Here is a 19,005-nt window from a genome sequence, read left to right on the forward strand (position 1 = left end):
TACTTCTGTATCCGTTCTTATTTTCATGAATTCCATTTCCCCTTAATACAATCTTGTTTTTTAGTTTACTATTCTTTTAGTGTTGCTTGTAGTTTCACCTCTCGTGTATATTCCTAAACAATGTATTTAGTTCTCTAAAACAGATAAGCAGGCACAAACTTGATGGATTAATGAAAAGGGAGGTATGGCTCTTATTAGATAAAGGATCACAGAAGAGAATGCTCCTATGTCACATCAGTGTAAATCAAATTATAGATATAAGCTTATATCTAGTTTGGCATTTGTCTTTTTGGGGGTTTTGCTATCTACTTGAATAAGTAGACATATCTAAAATGTCTCTGTACAAAATAGAAGTGCCAGGTAATTTATTTTATAATATATTCTACCTAAAATCTAAATGGAATTATTTTAAATATGAAGAAATTTTCGCTGAAAAATAAATAAACAAAGCAGTATATGAAGTTCTGAGAGGAAAACAAGACAGGATAATAACGATGAATTTTAATACTAGCTATTTAAACATTTTAAAATTACAGTGATACCTTGGTACTTGTTAATTCATTCTGGTACTCATGATGAGCACCAGAACTGATGAGTACTGAACAATGAAGTATTTTCTCTTGTGGGGGCAGCACTGTGACCCATACAAGTTCTAGCAAGTGTGACGGGCCCCAAGCAAGCGCCAAGCGTTAAAACATTTTTTTCGTCAAAATGTGTGAGTACAAGATTTGACAAGTTCTGAAGTCAATAAGTACCAAGGTATGACTGTATTACAATAGTATGATTTTGGTGAAGAATTGTTACGTGAATAACACATTAAAAAAGTAGTCTTTTATTAATATGTGACATTCAATTTGGGGGCAGAAAGAAAAAGCCCATATCTCTCTAATACTCAGGATGGATTTAGTGTTTTTACATATACACACAAAATAAACTATAAGAAAATCCAGAAGAAATAGGATTAAATATCAAATCATTGAGAGAGACAAGATTTCTAGGCTTAGAAATAATGAAATAATAAAGGAAAGAATCATACATTTTGCTATACAACAGTTACCAGTTAGCTACATAATACTAGTACTTGAGGAAAATTGCGAAAATTAATCTGGAGGAACCCATTTTTCTTCTCTGTGTTTGAAATATTTTTAAATACAATACTCTTGTTTGTGTGGAGGGAGAAAGGTGATTTAAAATGTTATATGTCATTATGCAAAGTAGTAGTCCTGTTTCATTCATTCCTGGCAATAACTGTTTTGTACCCAGTGGAGTTTTTCTACATTGTTAATAAAAGTTAACAATATTTATTTAAGTTTCATTTAATTCAGCTATTTCAACATTCTTACTTAAATTTCCTATTTTTTTCTTATTTTTAAAAATGTTTGTATTTTTCTATTAGAGTTGACATACAGTATTATATAGTAGTTGCAGGTGTTCAACCCAGTGATTAGACATCATATAATTTACTAAGTGATCACTCTGGCAAATCTACTACTTAACTGATACCATATATAGTTATTACAATATTATTGACTATATTCCCAGTGCTGTTAAACCCTTCAACTTTTTTACTCATCCCTCCCAACCCCCATCCCATCTGGCATCTGTCAAAATGTTCTCTGTATCTGTGAGTCTCTCTGTTCAGCTCATTTGTTTATTTTTTAGGTCTGTTTTATCTAGTGTAAGTATTGCTTCCTCAGCTTTTGTTTGTTTGTTTCCATTTTCATGAAATATCATTTTCCTTCCCTTTACTTTTAGTCTGTGTTTTTTGATCCGAAGTACTTCTCTTGTAGACAGCATAGATAAAGGTCTTGTTTTCCATTCAGCCTCTAGCCTTCATATGTCTTTGATTATAGCATTTAATCCACTTGTATTTAAAGTAATTTTTGATAGGTATGTATTTATTGCCATATTATTTATATTTTTGACTTTTTTTTTTAAAGAAGACCCATTAACATTTTTTATAATACTGCTTTGGTTTGAAATGAACTCTTTTAACTTTTTCTTTTCTGGTAAGCTCTTTATCTGTCCTTTGATTCTAAATGATAGCCTTGCTGGGTAGAGTAATCTTGGTTGTAGGTCCTTGCTTTTCAGCATATTGAATATTTCTTGTCAATTCTTTCTGTCCTTCAAAGTTTCTGTTGAGAAATCAGCTGATAGTCTTATGGGAGCTCCTTTGTAAGTAGCCATCTGCTTTTCTCTTGCTGCTTTTAAGGTGCTCTCTATGTCTTTAATTTTTAGCATTTTAATTATGATGTGTCTTGGTGTGGGCCTCATCGGGTTCACCTTGTTTGGGACTCTGTGCACCCTAGACTTATAGGTCTATTTCCTTCACTAAGTTAGGGAAGTTTTTTGTCATTCTTTATTCATATAGGTTCTTGATGCCTCGCTATCTCTGTTCTCCTTCTGGCACCCCCATGATGCGAATGTTGGTACGCTTGAAGTTGTCCCAAAGACTTCTTACATGATCTTCATTTTTTTTGTATTCTTTTTACTCTTTGCTCTTCTGATTGGGTATTTTCTGCTTCTTTATCTTCCAAATCTCTGATTTGATCCTCTGCTTTATCTACTCCAGAGTTGATTCCCTATAATACATTCATTTCAATTATTATATTTTCCATTTGTGACTGGTTCTTTTTTATGTTTTGTAGTTCCATTTTTATGTTTCCTATCTCTTAATTTTCTAAGTTCATCACTCTTTCTCTAAGTTCATTGAGCATACTATAACTGGTGTTTTGAACTCTGGATCTAGTAGATTGTTTGTCTCTATTTTTCCTGGAGTTTTGTTTTGTTCTTTCATTTGGAGCACTTTTTTTAAAGATTCTATTTATTTATTTTTAGAGAGAAGGGAAGGGAGGGAGAAAGAGAGGGAGAGAAACATCGATGTGTGAGAGAAATATTGATTGGTTGCCTTTCACATATCCCCAACCCAGGGACCTGGCACACAACCCAGGCATGTGTTATGACCGGGAATCAAACTGGCAACCTTTTGGTTCACTGCATGATGCCCAACCCAGTAAGCTGCACTGGTCAGGCTGGGGCACATTTCTTTGTCTTCTCAATTTGGAAGCCTCCCTGTGCTTGTTTCTGTGTATTAAGTAGAGCTACTACATCTCCCAGGCTTGAGTGAGTTCCCTTTAGTAGTAGGTGTCCTCTAGGCACAGCCTCCTGATTACATGATTTGGGCTCTCCAGGTACACTCCTGTGTGGGCTATATACCCCTTCTGTTGTAGCTAATTCTTGTGGGGTATATACCTTTCTGTTGTAGCTGATTCTTGAGGACTCTTGGCACCTCAATGGGAGCGATTTACCCTCAGGCCAATCAACTGCAAGGACTGGCTGGGACCACTGTGGAGGATCAGCTAGCTATGCAGGGGCCATCCCCACAGAGGAGGACGGACTTCACCAAGGCTCTGGTGCCTGCTGAGTGCCTTTTTTGTGTGTCCTTTATGGAGGAGTTTCAGTGGTCCTTGAACGGGGTCTGAGGCTGTTCAGCAGATGTACTGGCTCTGGAGCGTTCTGAGAGATGCAGGCCAAAATTAGCTTCCGTGTGTGTCCTGCCTGGGACCACCCAAATGAGCTAAGTGATCTGCAGATGGCAGCCACTTGGGCTGAGCTTAGAGGTGCCCAGGAAAGGCCAAACTGCGAACCAAGGCCTGTTGCTGCCAGCACTGGGCTTGGAGCCTCTTAGCCAGAGTTATAGGCATGCTGAGGCCAGATGCTGCTTACTTCGAAGATTTTAGAGAAGTCTGAAGTATTAGCCAATAGGGCTACTTTATATGTTAAAGCTACTCAAATGGCTTTGCTGTGCCTGAAGGTTTTGTGGGGTGGGATCCCAGGGAACCATCAGGGCAGGGTGAATTGTGTTAGCCAGGTGGATCTGGGCTCAGATATGGCACCTGACTGCCAGGTCTGTTGGGGGAGGGTTAGAAAAGGAACAATGACCTCTGCTAGCATTTGTGTCTGTGAGAAAGCTTCCCCTCCAGGTCTTGCCTTGGAATAGGACAATTCAGTTTCTCATATGTCCCTGGTGCCTTTCAGGCTGCTACTCAGCACAGAACCTCAAAGTGAGTGAGTCCAAGTAACTCCATGTGCAAGTCTTTTAAAGGGGAACGCCTGGGACCCCAGAAGCCTTTCCTATCACTCAGCCACAATCCCTGCTGGTTTTTAGAGCCAGAACATATGTGGACCTCTTTTCCTGACCCTAGAACCTGGGCTGTGGGGTCTGGGTTGGGGCTGGGACCCTTCTTTGGCAGGGGAGCCTCTGCAGCTGAGATATATCTCACTATTTTTATCCACTACAAGTAGGTGTGGGAACAGGCCAATCTGAGTCTCTGCCTCTCCTAGCAGTCTCTGTGGCTTTTTAATATCCTTATTTGTAAGACTTATATTTAGCTAGATTTCAGGTGGCTCTGAATGGTTCTGTAGTTTGGTTGTAATTTTTATGTGGTTTTGTGAGGATTCATGTATTGCCTTTACCTACACTGCCATCTTGACTGGGACTTTTTAATTTTCCTATTCTGTCAAGCATTTCCTTTTGAATGCTGCTGTGTTCTCATGCTGGGGAATACAAGCTCAGAAAATTTACACCTCACACACTATTTCTTAGTAAGTTACTTCAGATTATTCTGGAACAAAAAGATATAACAAACAAGAAATGAGAGGAACATTCTAGAGACACAGTGAAGAGATGTCCCAGCTTAAAAGCTGCTCAACAGTCAGAGAATAATAGTCCTTATGGAACAACAGAATGAATGGCCCTGAAGGGAGATCTCTTGGAAAGAAAAGTCTGTAATTATTTTATTCAAAAACCATTTTTAAAAAGGATACAATAAAGATAGCCCTGGCTGGTGTGGCTTAGTGGATTGAGTGCTGGCCTGTGAATTGAAAGGTTGCTGGTTCGATTGCCATTCAGGGCAAATGTCTGGGTTGTGGGCCGGGTCCCCAGTTGGGGGCATGTGAGAGGTGACAGATTGATGTTTCTTCTGCACATGGATCTTCTTCTTCCTTCCTTTCTCCTTCCCTTCCCCTCTCTCTAAAAAATAAATAAATAAAATATTTTAAAAGAGGATACAATAATGACAAATAATGGAAGAAAACAAAATGCCATCAGAAACAAAAACTGAAAGCTATATTTTAAAAATCAGAGTACCATATGATTTCACGCATATGTGGAATCTAATAAACTGAACTAACAAAATAGAAACAGACTCTTAGAGAGCAGGCTGACAGCTGTTAGGGGGTTAAGGAGGTGGAGGGATAGAGCAAAAAGGAAAAGGACTCATGAACATGAAGAAGAACAGTGTGGTGATGGCTGGGGGAAGGAGGTATAAGGGGGAGAAATGGTAATAGAACAAATGTAATTTAAAAATCCATGGATTAAACAATAATTATATTGAATTCCTGCTGTGTTCTCATGCTAGGGAATACATCTGTGAACATAATAAAATCTCTGCGTTTTTGGAACTGGGATTTTTTCTTTATGGAGGAGATACATAAATATGTCAGATGCTATTAAGTACTTTAAAGAAAGATAAAACAGTGTAAGGGATTAATTGTGAATTGAGGCTCTTTAGATTGAGTGGCTGGACAGAAAGCCTCTTGAGTTTACATTTGATAGCCCTGAAGGGAGTGAGGGAATGAGCTATGTGAATTCCTGGGGAGGAGCATCTTAGGCCTTGATATGAGAACACTTTTGGTGTTTTCCAAAAAAGAACAAGGAGGTTGGGTGACTAAAACATATTTAGGTAGGTATGGTGGTGGGAAACGAAGGTGTACGCAGCAAAGAGGACTCCATGGTTTTTAGAAATAAACTGCTTCTACCGAATTTATTGAATTTATCATTATTTAGGATGTTGTAACTGATCTTTCATGTCGGAGCTTTGTTTTTAAAATTTTTTTCTGCACTCTAGTTTGTTTTACTTTGTTTTGGTGCATAATAACAGAGAAGAACAAAACTTGATCATTATAAATACTTACTGGTTAATCGTTTAACTAATGCATTAATGAGTCTGATTTATCTGCATGTGTTGCTTGGGAAAATACTTCAAGTTCCCAGAAAGCTCCATAATGTTTTTTACTTGTACTATTTTTCATATTGTTTAGCTGGCAGGAATTGATCTAGTTAAACTGATGCTAAAAGAGAATTTTCTTGTAATTTTTACTGCCTAAGGCTAACCTGACAACAGAAAATAATTCAGGAAGCATGCTTAGTACTGCTTCCACTTTGCTCAATAATTATATTTAAGCTGAGTGTCTAGTGGAATTAATTGCTATAACCATATTTTCATGACAGCAAAGAGATTAACTCTCCTAAAAATTTTCACTTATGTTTTCTCCTATTTTTAAGGAGGCCTTATGGGACCTGTCAGAATGATTTCATCTGGACATGAGTTAACAACAGATTATGATGAAAAAGCACTTCATGAACTTGGTTTTAAAGATATGCAGGTATACATAAGTGTGATTTGTGTGTCACTAATCTGTTGAGTGTTACAGTCTGTAGTGGAATATTTGAAGGCACAGTTTAAAAACCATTCTTACTGCTTTTGTTATATTAAATCTTAAATGAAGTTACTTTATACTTCAGAGATTTGTTAAGCCAAAAACTTGGTATGTATAACTATTTGTTTTTTGTTTTTTTTCCCATTGCTTCTGTTTTTACAGATGGTTTTTGTATCTTTGGGTGCACCGAGGAGAGAACGGAAAGGAGAAGGTGTTCAGCTGCCAGCATCTTGCCTACCACCCCCTCAGAAAGACAACATTCCAATGCTTTTGCTTTTACAAGAACCTCACTTAACTACTCTTTTTGATTTATTAGAGATGCTTGCATCATTTAAACCACCCTCAGGAAAAGTGGCAGTGGAAGATAGTGAGGTGACTTTATCATTTTATTTTTACAAAGTTTTGTTTTGTCTTTCTGTAGAGTGGAAAATAATTTTCTCATTAATCTCTTAAGAGCAGTAAAATCTAGAAACCATTTATTCATTAGCTATTAAAGTGTATAATATGATCTAGGCATACTGTTTAAAGTATTGTTTTACGAAGATCAAAATAAGCAGTTTCAACTTTCATTGAATCCCATGGGGAAGGCAGATAATTGACATGCTGAACAGATAAATAGTTTCAGATAGAGATAGGCACTAAGACTGAAACATGACATACCAGTATTAGGATGTGGTGATAGAGACCTGTTTATATATTATTTGGTCAAGGAAGGTTTCTCTGAGGGAGAATATAGATAATCTGAGGTAGAAGGATGAAAAGGAGCCCGCTAAATGAAGAGAATGAGGAATGATTTGGGTGGAGTAATTTGATTCTTGAAGCCCTTGATATGAGAAGGAATTAGATAGGTCTAGGAATTGTTACAAAGCTAGTTTGTAGAATGTGGAGGGTGATGGGAGACTAGAATAAGAATGTAAGCCATTTTCATTTTATTGAGAGTAAAGTGGAAAGCATTAAAATAGTTTAAGGAGAGACAGAGAGAGGGGGAGAGAGAGAGATGTGTTCTGATTTTTGTTTTAAAGGTAATAGGTTTGTTTGGCAAGAATAGAAAAGGAGTCCAAGGAAGCGTTGATAGTGCCCGAAATAGAATAGCGGCAGTGAACATAATTAAATGGATGGCAGGTCAAAATTACAGAACTTGGTGGTAGATTGGCTTAAGATTAGGCATAGACTTGGGTTCAGGGTGAAGGAAAATTGAGAAGGCATGCAGGTTTCTGGCTTGAGATTCCATTTGAGATGAAGAATTGGATACCCCTGGTATATCAAGTATAGATGTCAAGTAAGCAATTGGATATATGAGTTGGGATCTCAAAGAGTTTTTCTAGACAAGTAATTTTGTGGCTTTTCACTATAAAGCTGGTATTTAATGTCAGTAGTGTGTCCCTGACCCATGTGGCTCACTTGGTTGGGTGTTGTCCGACCAGGCGAAAGGTTACTGGTTCGATTCTGGTCAGGACACATGCCTGGGTTGTGGGTTTGGTCCCTGGTTGGGGTGCATACAACATGCAGCTGATTGACATTTCTTTCTCACATCAGTGTTTCTCTACTTCTCTTTCTTCCATTCTCTCTTTCTAAAAATAATAAATGAAATTTTTAAAAAAGTCAGTAGTGTGTATAAATCACTTAAAGGAATCATTTCAGTCCACTGACTTTGTTTTTTAATGCCTTTAAATGGACTTATTTTAAGATGTTGTTTATTGATGTGTCTCATCCAGTGAATCATTTTTTTGAAATTGAGTGACAGTTAATTAATAGTAGTGCTTTTCTGGCTTGCTTTTGATGGCTGTGGTTCTGTTCTTTTGTTCCCAAGAATATTAAGTGACTTCCTTTTATGTTTCCAAAACATGTTTGATCATGGATGCAGAGGTAGCCACTAAGTCCTCTGTTACTGGTAGTCTGGTTTCTTTTGTAGTGGCATATTTTTAAATTCCTAAGAAATCCCCCTTTTGTTTAAGCAGAATAATTAATAATAGATGCCCATGAATCTCTCATTTCTTCACCTTTTTAATTTTATGCCATAAATACTTAATGACCTTTTACTTTATCTCAACACTGTATTGGCAATTTAAAAGAGAGAAAGATAATTACAAGAATTTCCCAGTGTTGCAGGACCAGTATTCTATCTAGTGTGTTACAGGAATGTAAGAGAAAGAAAAAAAAATGGGGGAAGGACTTCGCAAAAAGGGAGTCATTAATATTGGGTCCAGCTGCTGATGAGAGTGAAGAGGAATATTACAGATTCACAGGATAGTGAATGACATGTTTGAAAAACTTGGGAGTGTGAATATCGCATAGTAAAAATATAAGGACAAAAAGGAGATTGTAAGCAATACCACAGAGGAACGATATGAGTTTTTTTATTTTTTGTAAAATGAATTGTCATTGTCATGAGAGGTTTTATAGCAAAAAAATGAGATCATTTTCTGGGCTTTTAGAAACAAAGTTTAGGTGTGAGTGTGGGGGATGTATTAGGGAAACCAATGACTGGAGGTGAAAGACCAGTTAATAGGCCATTGGAATAGTCCACATGAGGCCTAGATCAGAAGGGAAACACATTTTTTAGCAGATATTTCATTGAACATTGTGGTGTCATTGTTGATGTGGAGTTTGTTGTAAGACTGATACAGACTGGAATGTAAAAATAAAGGATCTTCACTCATATTGTAGCACCTTTTAGTCATAACATAGAACATAGTCATATACAGATGGGAGAATTTTTTTTCCTTCAATTTGTGTTTTTTTTGTTTTTGTTTTTTTGCAGAGTTCAGTCTTTTTTTTAACACTAGGTGTTTACAAAGGAATGAACTGTATTTTACTGAAGAATTTTCAGTGCCATTTTCTCAACTAAAGCAAAATTATTACTTGGATTGCTTCTCTCTCTTCATTATAGTTGTGAAAAGCAAAGTTTACCTTGAAGCTCTGTCTCTAACATTCCCTTGTTTTCAAAGTATACTAGCTTTATACCATTATTCAAAAGAGCCAAATCCCTTCTTGTAGATGCATAGAAGAGTCCTTTGGCATCTCTTAGACTTTATTATACCTCCCAAAATTATGACAGACGCAGTGGTAGAATAATAATGTACAAATCCATACTTTGGAAAATTCCAAGATTGAAAATAAGCTTTTGCTGCTTATTTAACTCTTGGGGTTGTGCTTTAATGAAAAATAAAAAATAAGGAAACATGCCCATTTCTTACATACTTCCTGAAACATCCTGTAGCTTATCTATTATCTGAGCTTTTTACAGAGTTCAGATTTAACCCATTTTCCATTTAGGGAAAAAAAAAAAGGTGCTGCTTGCTCTCACTACTAAAAGCAGAATGCTATAAATAGAATGATGTCATTTGTTTCCAAAGATCAACATACTAGAGCAGTGCAAAAATAATAATAAAAACAAGATATATCGTAAGGGTAAGGCTGTAATCCGTGAGTTATCTTGGGGTAAAAGCTGCAGCCGCAAGTGCTCCTGGCAAGTATTCTTGGGGCAAATTGGAAACAGGTTAACAAATGATAATGGAAAAAAGTAGAAAAATTTCTGCTTTCATCTTAATCACTGCTCATCTGAGAGTGGAAAATAAAGTATGGATAGGCAATAGGAAAAAAGGAACAGGTGTACTCTTTTTTTCTAAACATAAGGTTAAGGATTTAATTCATGAAGTCTTTGTCATTCTTAGAATAGTAACCTGCAAAGAGGAAACAGATAATAGTCCTATTGAAATTTCTTTATAAACAGACATTTTCACTTTTAGTTGAAAAGTTTCCTGAGGAAAGGAGCCAGAATTACAGATCACTCTTCTCCCCAGAAAAGTGTTCAGTACCAAGTTGACAGAGCACAACTTTGACATAACTGTTAATTTATTGAATAAATATATTTACCACATAAGAAATAATTTCTTTCTCACTGTTAAAGTAAGACTATAACATATTAATAAACTTGATAATTAGCGATTTTATGCAAAAAAAGTTGAACTTAAGTTTAGGGTTTTGTTTTGTTTTTTACTGATCCATCTTGATAAGTAGTTGTTCTCATTTATGTAGAGTTTAAGATGTGAAGAACTTCATCTTCATGCAGAAAACCTCTCTAGGCGTGTATGGGAACTACTGATGCTTCTTCCTACATGTCCTAACATGTTGATGGCATTCCAGAATATCTCAGATGAACAGGTAAGCCCACAGAATCTCTTTATTCTCCTGGAGGATGGTATCAGTTTACATTCCCACTGGCATGTATGAGATTGCTTTTTGACCTGTATCTTCAGTAAAATTTATTTGATTGGTAAAAAGTCCCAGTCAATCATTAATGTTAAAATAATCATTTTAATGTTTATTTAAACATTAGTGAGGTTGAATAACATAGGTTAAATATGTGGCAAGGATGTTTGCTAAAATTACCTATAGAAAATATGGATTTGCCTTTGTATTAGTGTTTTTTTCTATAACTGTATTTTCTGACTGTTGCTTAGTTTTTGACAACAAAAATGTTTAGAGAAGCACTATCATTTAATGACATGCATCAGTGCTTGTTTTGGATGTTATACAAGTCAGCTGATAGAATTAGGTGAGAAAAATAAGGCTAAGAAATCTAATATATATTTGTTAATTTCCCCTAGGGGCATAACCTCACGTGTGTTAGGTATCTTTATAAAGACATATGTTAAAATTAGAGATTACATTTAAAAGCAATGTAATAAGGGGTTACTTTCTGGAAATACCAACAGAACACCTATAAGATGAATGGGAAAAAAATGCCCTAATGCTATGCTAATGGTATCTATGATTTGGGACTTTGTCTTGTCATGTGATTTCAGAAGGTCCTGTATCTCTCGAATGACTTAGAAGTGAAGGAGGTGGTCCTGGAAAGTGGTTCATGATTCAGAGTAGCTCTGTATAATAATACTGTCAAAGGTGCACACTAAGTGTGAATAACAATTTCATAAGTTGAGAGTATAAAATAATTTATTTAAATATATGTATTTGCATATGACTTAGATGGGTTGGTGTAGCTTACAAGCATTAAATATAGACTTTACTATGTCCTTAAAAGTTCAGCTAGGCTGCGTTGTTTTTGTATAGGTCAGATGATAAATTGATTTAACTGTTGTGAAGGTTAATAGGATAAAATTTTTTCCTATCCTGCTGTTTGTGTATTAATATTATTTTAACAAATTTAATGAGTAATTGTAAAAATTTATTGATTGTTAGAGAGGAAGAAGAGAGACAGTGATTTATTGTTCCACTAATTTATGCATTCATTGGTTGATTCTTTTTTTATTTTTCATTATAGACACTATTACAGATGTCCCCCATTTCCTCCCCTCTGTGCCCACCTCCACCCAGCCCCGGCCCCACCCCTGGCCTTCACCTTACTGTCTGTATCAATGGACTATGCATATATTTTCTTTGACTAATCCCTTCACCTTCTTTTATCTTTTTACCCAACCTTGATGTTTTAATCATACCGTTAGTACCAATTATATAATTGTTTTTAACATGTTTGAATATATTTCAATGTATATGTAATAATTGGGTTTTTATATTAGTGTCAATTTCTTTAATTTTGGGGGGTATTCCCTTAGTAAGCTGGCATGACTTATGTTTTCTTTTATTAATTTAAGAGTAATGATGGACTTAATTGGAAAGAACTCCTCAAAATTAAGAGTGCTCACAAGCTGTTATATGCCCTGGAAATTATTGAAGCACTGGGAAAACCTAACAGAAGAATAAGGAGAGAGTCAACGGTAATTTCATTGCCATTGTTGTCATTAAATATTTGTTTTATCTCTGGAGAGAGTGATTGCTTTTCATTCATTCATTCATTCATTCACTTAAGATTTGAGAGAGAGAGAGAGAACATCGATTTGTTGTTCCACTTACTTATGCATTTATTGGTTGCTTCTTGTATGTACTCTGACCGAGAATCAAAAAGACAACCTTGGTGTATCAGGATGATGCTCTAACCAACTGAGCTACCTGGCCAGGGCCAGAGTTTATGTTTTATTTCCAGAATATTTTTTTCTCTTGCTATTCTCTCTTATCATTTCTGCCTTTCCTACAGGGAAGTTACAGTGATCTTTATCCAGACTCTGATGATTCAAGTGAGGATCAAGTGGAAAATAGTAAAAATTCCTGGAGTTGCAAGGTTGGATGTTGTGTTTTGCAGTATATTGATTAAAAAAAATAATTTCTAACTCTTCAAAAGAAGTTGCCATAATTATTAATTGGTTTTAAACAAATTTATTAAAATAAAATGTAGTTTAAAAATTGTTTATTACTCTAAATCACTATAAGCCGATACTGTATTAATGTCTTGGTGCTCCTATTTTTTAACACATGTTTTCTTCATTAGACTACTGTGTTATGGCATTCCAGTGTTTGGGATTAAATGGTTAATGGAATATAAAGATATGTTGTAGATATTTGCAAGAATCTATTTTAAAAATTCTTAAAAATATGCTATATGTTATTACTTTGTATAGAAGTTATTTTGGTTATTTAGGTCAAAGAGATTTCTTAAATGAAAGATATGTAACATTTTACTTACACATAGACAGTTACTGAATCAAAAAACAGGTCTTCATTACATAGCTGCTTTTCTCTTACCACCATGCTCACAATTGCTTACAGTTTGTTGCTGCTGGAGGACTTCAACAGTTACTAGAAATTTTTAATTCTGGAATCCTGGAGCCTAAAGAGCAGGAATCCTGGACTGTGGTAAGTGAAAATTCACTGTTTTAGCTAGTTAAAATAGTTATCTTACTTTAAGCATTTCCATCTCTTATTAGCAAGTATAACTTTTGCTATATTACTGTAGCAAAGGAGAGTGTGGAGTATAGTAGAAATTAGTTTTTATAAAAATAAGATCTGATAGAGTAATTATTCAGAAAGAGTTCTCCATGTCAACTCCTTTACAATTTTTTTAAGTGCTAAAATGAATGACTCTGAACTGTGTCTAATTATAAACATTTTATCTTTAGGTTGCTAAATTATATATTAGAATTAATCCCAAACTTTGTATTCTTTAAAAAAAAAAAACTTGGTATATGTATTTAATGTTTTGAAAAATCTTCATTCTTTCATTTTTGTTTTGACCATTTTTTTCTATAGTAGTAGTATTCAGAAATATGTATCCATACCATTTTGACTATTCTGCAATCAATTGGGTGTAGAAATTAAGAGTAAGCTTTTAGAAATTTTTAAAGCAATATTGCAGGGTGGCAGTATTTTTTTATAGTACTTTACAAAATTATTGGTCCTCAACAAAATGATAACTTTGACAAGTGGTGCTTTACTCCTATTAAATTGAAGAACCACTATTCTCTAATATTAGGAAAATAAAATTACTTGTGTAATATTAAAAAATTCATAATGCTATACTACACCATCTGGTTTTAAACCAAATGGAAAGGATGCTCCATTTCTTCACCTCCAACAAAGCAGAGCAACATTATCAAAGGTTCTGTTAAAATACTAATTTTTTAGTACTTGTTTTTAAGAATTACCTTGGAACATAGGAGTCAGGTGTCTTGATTTGATATAAAATACTTATACCTCTAAAAGGTTAATGATTAACTATGCATAGACTATTCTCTTGACCACCTTTATTGTATCAGGTAGCTGTAGTGATCAGCTCTTACATATAAAGTTCTTGGTGGAAGCTGTGATATCTGAGACATTTTTAATTCTTATTCTTCACCCAAGGATATGTTTATTGATTAGAGAGAAAGGGAAAGGGAAATATTGATGTGAGAATGAAACATCAATGAGTTGCCTCCAGTATGCACCCTAACCTGGGATCAACCCCACATCCAAGTTTGTGCCATGACCGGGGATTGAAACCACAACCTTTTTGATGTCCAGGACAATGCTCCAACCAAGTGAGCCACCCTGCCATGGCCATTTCTGATTCTCAGTAAAAATTCTGAAAGCTCAAAAAAATAAATAAAGGAAAATACATTTAGAAACCATTGTTATCTTAACACTGGTTTCAGTACTTTGAAATGAAAAACAATACATTTTTACTTTACATGTTTTATTACAGATATTTCCTTATTAGAATAGGTTCCTATACTATAATAATTATTATAATTCTGTCTTATCATTTAAATGTCTATTTGTTATGTTTTATTGTTAATCATGTCTTTCTTGTACAGTTAATCTCTCAGAATTATAAGGTGCCTTTTAGTTCTTTGGCATGGTGGGAGTATTTAACTAAAATTTGTAATGAGTAGCTATATGTCATTTTTAGGAATTTTGTTTATAAAATACACTACATTTAGTTTTGAATGAAGTTTACAGGGAATCATGCTAAAGATTTTCTTTGTTTCCCTTGAAATTTGGGAAACTTTTGAAATATTACTGTTAAGAAAAATTAACTACCATATCTCACACTTACAGCCTAGCAATGTCTGAGGTGCCAGGCATGCCTGAGACACAGATTGCTTTAAGTCAACTGATATGTCCCCTATTTATGGTACATCTCTGTTAATATGTTATAAATATGATTCAGAATCATTCTTGTTTCTTAACCAATTTTATTTCCTTTAAAATGAACTTAGTTGAGGTAAACTGTTAATTTCCTAAGATATAATTCACATACAATAAAATTAATTTAAAATGTACAAATCAATGATTTTTAGTATATTCACAAAGTTGTGCAACCATTACCACTGTCTAATTCCCTGACAATTTCATCACCCATAAAAGAAACTCATTAGCAATTACTTTTTATTTCTATTTATTGCATAATTACTCAGGCCAAACCTTCACTAGTATGTTGAAGAGAAGTGGTCAAAGCAGTCAGCCTTGCCTTGTTACTGCTCTTAGAGGAAGAGCTTTCAGTCTTCACCATAGAATATGATTTTCAATATGGATTTTTCATATGTGACATTTTTATGTTGAGGTAGTTTGCTTCTATCCCTGTTTTGGAGTATTTTATCACTAAAGGATGCTGAATTTTGTGAAATACTTTTTCTGCATCAGTTGAGATGATCATGTGGTCTTTTTCCTTTATTTTGTTGACATGGTATATTATATTGATTACTTCTTGTATGTTGAATCATCCTTGCATTCCAGGAATACATCCTGCTTGATCATGGTGTATAATCCTTTTCATATGTTGCTGAATTCTGTTTGCTAATATTTTGTTAAGGATTTTTGCGTAAGTGTTCAGGACAGATATTGGTCTGCTGTTTTCTTGTAGTGTTCTCTGGCATTGATATCAGGGTTATATAGGCCTCATAGAATGAATTAGGAAGTGTCCATTCTTCTGTTTTTGGAGAAATTTGAGAATGATTGATTGGTATTAGTTGTTTAAATATTTGGTAGAATATACTAGTGAAGCTGTCAGGTTCAGGACTTTTTTGTTGGGAGATTTTTGATTACTGATTTAATCTCCTTACTAGTTATGGGTCTATTCAGATATTTAATTTCATTTATTTTCTAACTGCATTTTAGTTTTTTATTTTTTAGAAGTAATTTGATTTTAATATTTTAAAATCTTATTTTTCAACTACAGTTGACATTTTTCCATCTGCGTTTTTTCCTTTTTATTGAATTTATTGGGGTGACACTGGTGAATAAAATCATACAGGTTTCAGTTGCACAATTCTGTAACACATCATCTATCTATATACTGTATTGTGTATTCGTCACCCCAAGTCAAGTTTTTGTCCATCACTAATTATTCCCTCTGTACCCTTTTCTACACCACCCCCCACAACCTTCCCCAAGCAGTCACCACACTATTGTCTGTGTCCATGAGTTTTTTCTTTTTTTCCCTTTTTGCTCAGTTCCTCTACCCCTTCAGCCACTCTCCCCCAACAGCTGTCAGCCTGCTCTCTGTCTATGAGCCTGTCTCTATTTCACTCGTTTGTTAGATTCCACATATGAATGAAATCATATAGTACTTTTCTTTCTGAATTGGAGAGCATTATTCATATTTTTATTCCTTTATCAATGAGTTTTGGTAGGTTTTGTGTTTCTAGAAATTTGTCCATTTCATGTAAATTATCCAATTTTTTTATATACAGCTGTTCATAGTACTCTTAGAATCCTTTATATTCCTGTAGAATTGGTAAAAATATTCTCACTTTTCATCTTTGAGTTTAGTAACTTCATTCTTCTCTTAGTCCTTCTAGCTGTTTGTTAATTTTATTATTGTTTTTGAAGAATCAACTTCTGTTTTCATTGGTTTTTCTAGTCTCTCCCATCTGTAGCTCTTTGCCAATCTTTATTATTTCTTTTTTGCTAGCTGTAGGTTTAGTTTGTCCTTTTTCTGGTTCCTTAAGTTGTAAAGTTAGATTGCTTATTTTAGATCTTTTTTGCATTTTTAAAAAAATTTATTCATTTCTAGAGAGGAGAAGGGAAAAAGAGGCAAACATCAATGTGTGGTTGCCTCTCGTGCACCCCCTACTGGGGACCTTGCCTGCAACCCAGGCTTGTGCCCTGACTGGGAATTGAACCGGTGACCCTTTGATTTGCAGGCAGGTGCTCAGTCCACTGAGCCACACCAGCCAAGCCTTTCTTGGATTTTTAACATAAATGTTTATAACTATAAATTTTCCTATTAACACTGCTTTCACTCTGTCCCCTAAGTTCCGTATTGACCATGTGTTTCATCTTCCTTTGTGAAGTGTCTGTTCATATCTTGGACTTTTTTTTTGTCTCTGTGAAGAATTTGGACGGGGTTTTTTGGTTTGGTTTTGTTTTGTTTTGCCAGGTATATGTACAGTAGTTCCCCCTTATCTGTGGAGATATATTCCAAGATGCCAGAAGGTTCCTGAAAACCACGGATAGAACCAAATCCTGTATATACTTTGTTTTTCCTTTTACGTACATATAGTTTACAACTTTTTTTTTTGGCATATCCGAATTGGCAGCATCACCACTCTTGCCTTGTGGGGCCATTATTAAGTAAAATAAGGGTTACTTGAACACAAGCACTGAAATACCAAGACAAGACATCTAATTAGTGATTAATGGGTAGGTAGTGTATACAGTGTGGCCACACCGAACAAAGGAATGATTCCAGTCCTGGGCGGGACAGAGCAGGATGGTGGGAGATTTTTATCACTACTCAGAATCATGCACAATCTAAAACATATGAATTGTTTACATCTACAATTTTCCATATAATATTTTCAGAGTTAGTTGGCCATGAGCAATTGAAACCACTGAAAATGAAACCATGGATAAGGTTGGGCTACTGTGCTAGGAATATTTCACTAAGTCTGTGGCTTGCATATATAAACATTGATGGTTCTTTAAGTAGAGTTTTTAATTTTAACAAAATTTGTATCCTATATAAGAAATTCTGTTTTAAGATCACAATGATTTTCTCCTGCTTTTTTTTTCCCCTGTTAGTTTTATTGTTATGTTTCACATTTAGATTTGTCATGTATTTTGTACTAACTTTTGTGTATGAGGGGGAGTAAGGTTGAGGTGTTGTTTCTTTGTTTTTTTAATATGGCTGTCCAATTTTTCTGGCACCATTTGCCTCACTTAAATTTCTTGGTACCTTTCTTGAAAACCAGTTTCATAGGATTTTTGTGTTTCTTGGCATATTGATATAGATATACCACTTGGCAGTGAGGTTAGGAAATAGGAAGAAAAGGACTACTCTAGAGAAAGCTCTGAAACTCTCATCTTGACCTAAGTGGTATTCTTACTTATTTAAAGTTTACTGAAGAAATGTTTCTTTTCTAATTTTATTTTAAATATTCATATACAAATGTAATAGTTTCAGTTGAATTCTTTTCTAGAACTATTGAGAATTGCTTTGGCCCCAAAATATTAGAGTATGTACATCTTGTGTGGAGAAACAACTTGCAGTACTTTGTCTCTCAGTTCATTTTATTTGTAGGTAAATATCTTTGTTAGCATTTCAATATTTTGTTAAATTATTGTACATTTGAGTAGGGTAAATTTTAAAAAGCTGCATTTTTCTATTACGTACATTTGTATGATGCTTTCATGATAGGAATGCAAGTGTCATTTCCATTTCATTAAATACATCCTCTTAGTGTTTACATATTTTTCTTCATTTTTATGAAATTGGATTGTTAGTAACTGTAATAAATGTTCAGCAAAATTCTGTGCATGTGGTTTAAGTACTAGCTATAATTATTTTTATTTTATATCCTTTCATTTCAAGTTGTATAGTAGCCATATTAAATAAGTTAAAATAGGGAAATGACATTTTCTTCTTATCCACAGTGGCAGCTAGACTGTCTGGCTTGCTTGCTGAAGCTAATATGCCAGTTTGCAGTAGATCCGTCTGATTTGGATTTAGCTTATCATGATGTCTTTGCCTGGTCTGGTATAGCAGAAAGCCATAGGAAAAGAACTTGGCCTGGTAAATCAAGAAAGGCTGCTGGTGATCATGCTAAAGGTCTTCATATACCAAGATTAACAGAGGTAACGTACAGAAGTTGTTATTAAATTGTAGTAATGAATTTATTTATGTTTTAAGAGAGCTTATGTATTTTTGTTTTTCCAAAATTATGA

The 19,005-nt window shown here is 34.7% G+C and overlaps 1 protein-coding gene across 2 annotated transcripts in view; it reads left to right on the forward strand.

Annotated features, from left to right (window-relative positions):
* The window catches only part of USP34 (ubiquitin specific peptidase 34), a 241,464-nt gene that overhangs the window by 139,911 nt on the left and 82,548 nt on the right, over positions 1-19,005 (forward strand). For both annotated transcript variants that reach the window (XM_054575403.1, XM_054575404.1), the window contains exons 28-34: positions 6,347-6,447; positions 6,664-6,873; positions 10,540-10,665; positions 12,117-12,239; positions 12,557-12,640; positions 13,126-13,212; positions 18,715-18,915. In XM_054575403.1, the coding sequence (XP_054431378.1) occupies positions 6,347-6,447; positions 6,664-6,873; positions 10,540-10,665; positions 12,117-12,239; positions 12,557-12,640; positions 13,126-13,212; positions 18,715-18,915 (932 nt within the window). The remainder of the gene's footprint in view (positions 1-6,346; positions 6,448-6,663; positions 6,874-10,539; positions 10,666-12,116; positions 12,240-12,556; positions 12,641-13,125; positions 13,213-18,714; positions 18,916-19,005) is intronic.

The sequence above is a fragment of the Pteronotus mesoamericanus genome, unplaced genomic scaffold (genome assembly GCF_021234165.1).
Source record: "Pteronotus mesoamericanus isolate MK-2021 breed Mesoamerican mustached bat unplaced genomic scaffold, CSHL_Meso_final contig_291, whole genome shotgun sequence".
In the NCBI taxonomy this organism is placed as follows: Eukaryota; Metazoa; Chordata; class Mammalia; order Chiroptera; family Mormoopidae; genus Pteronotus; species Pteronotus mesoamericanus.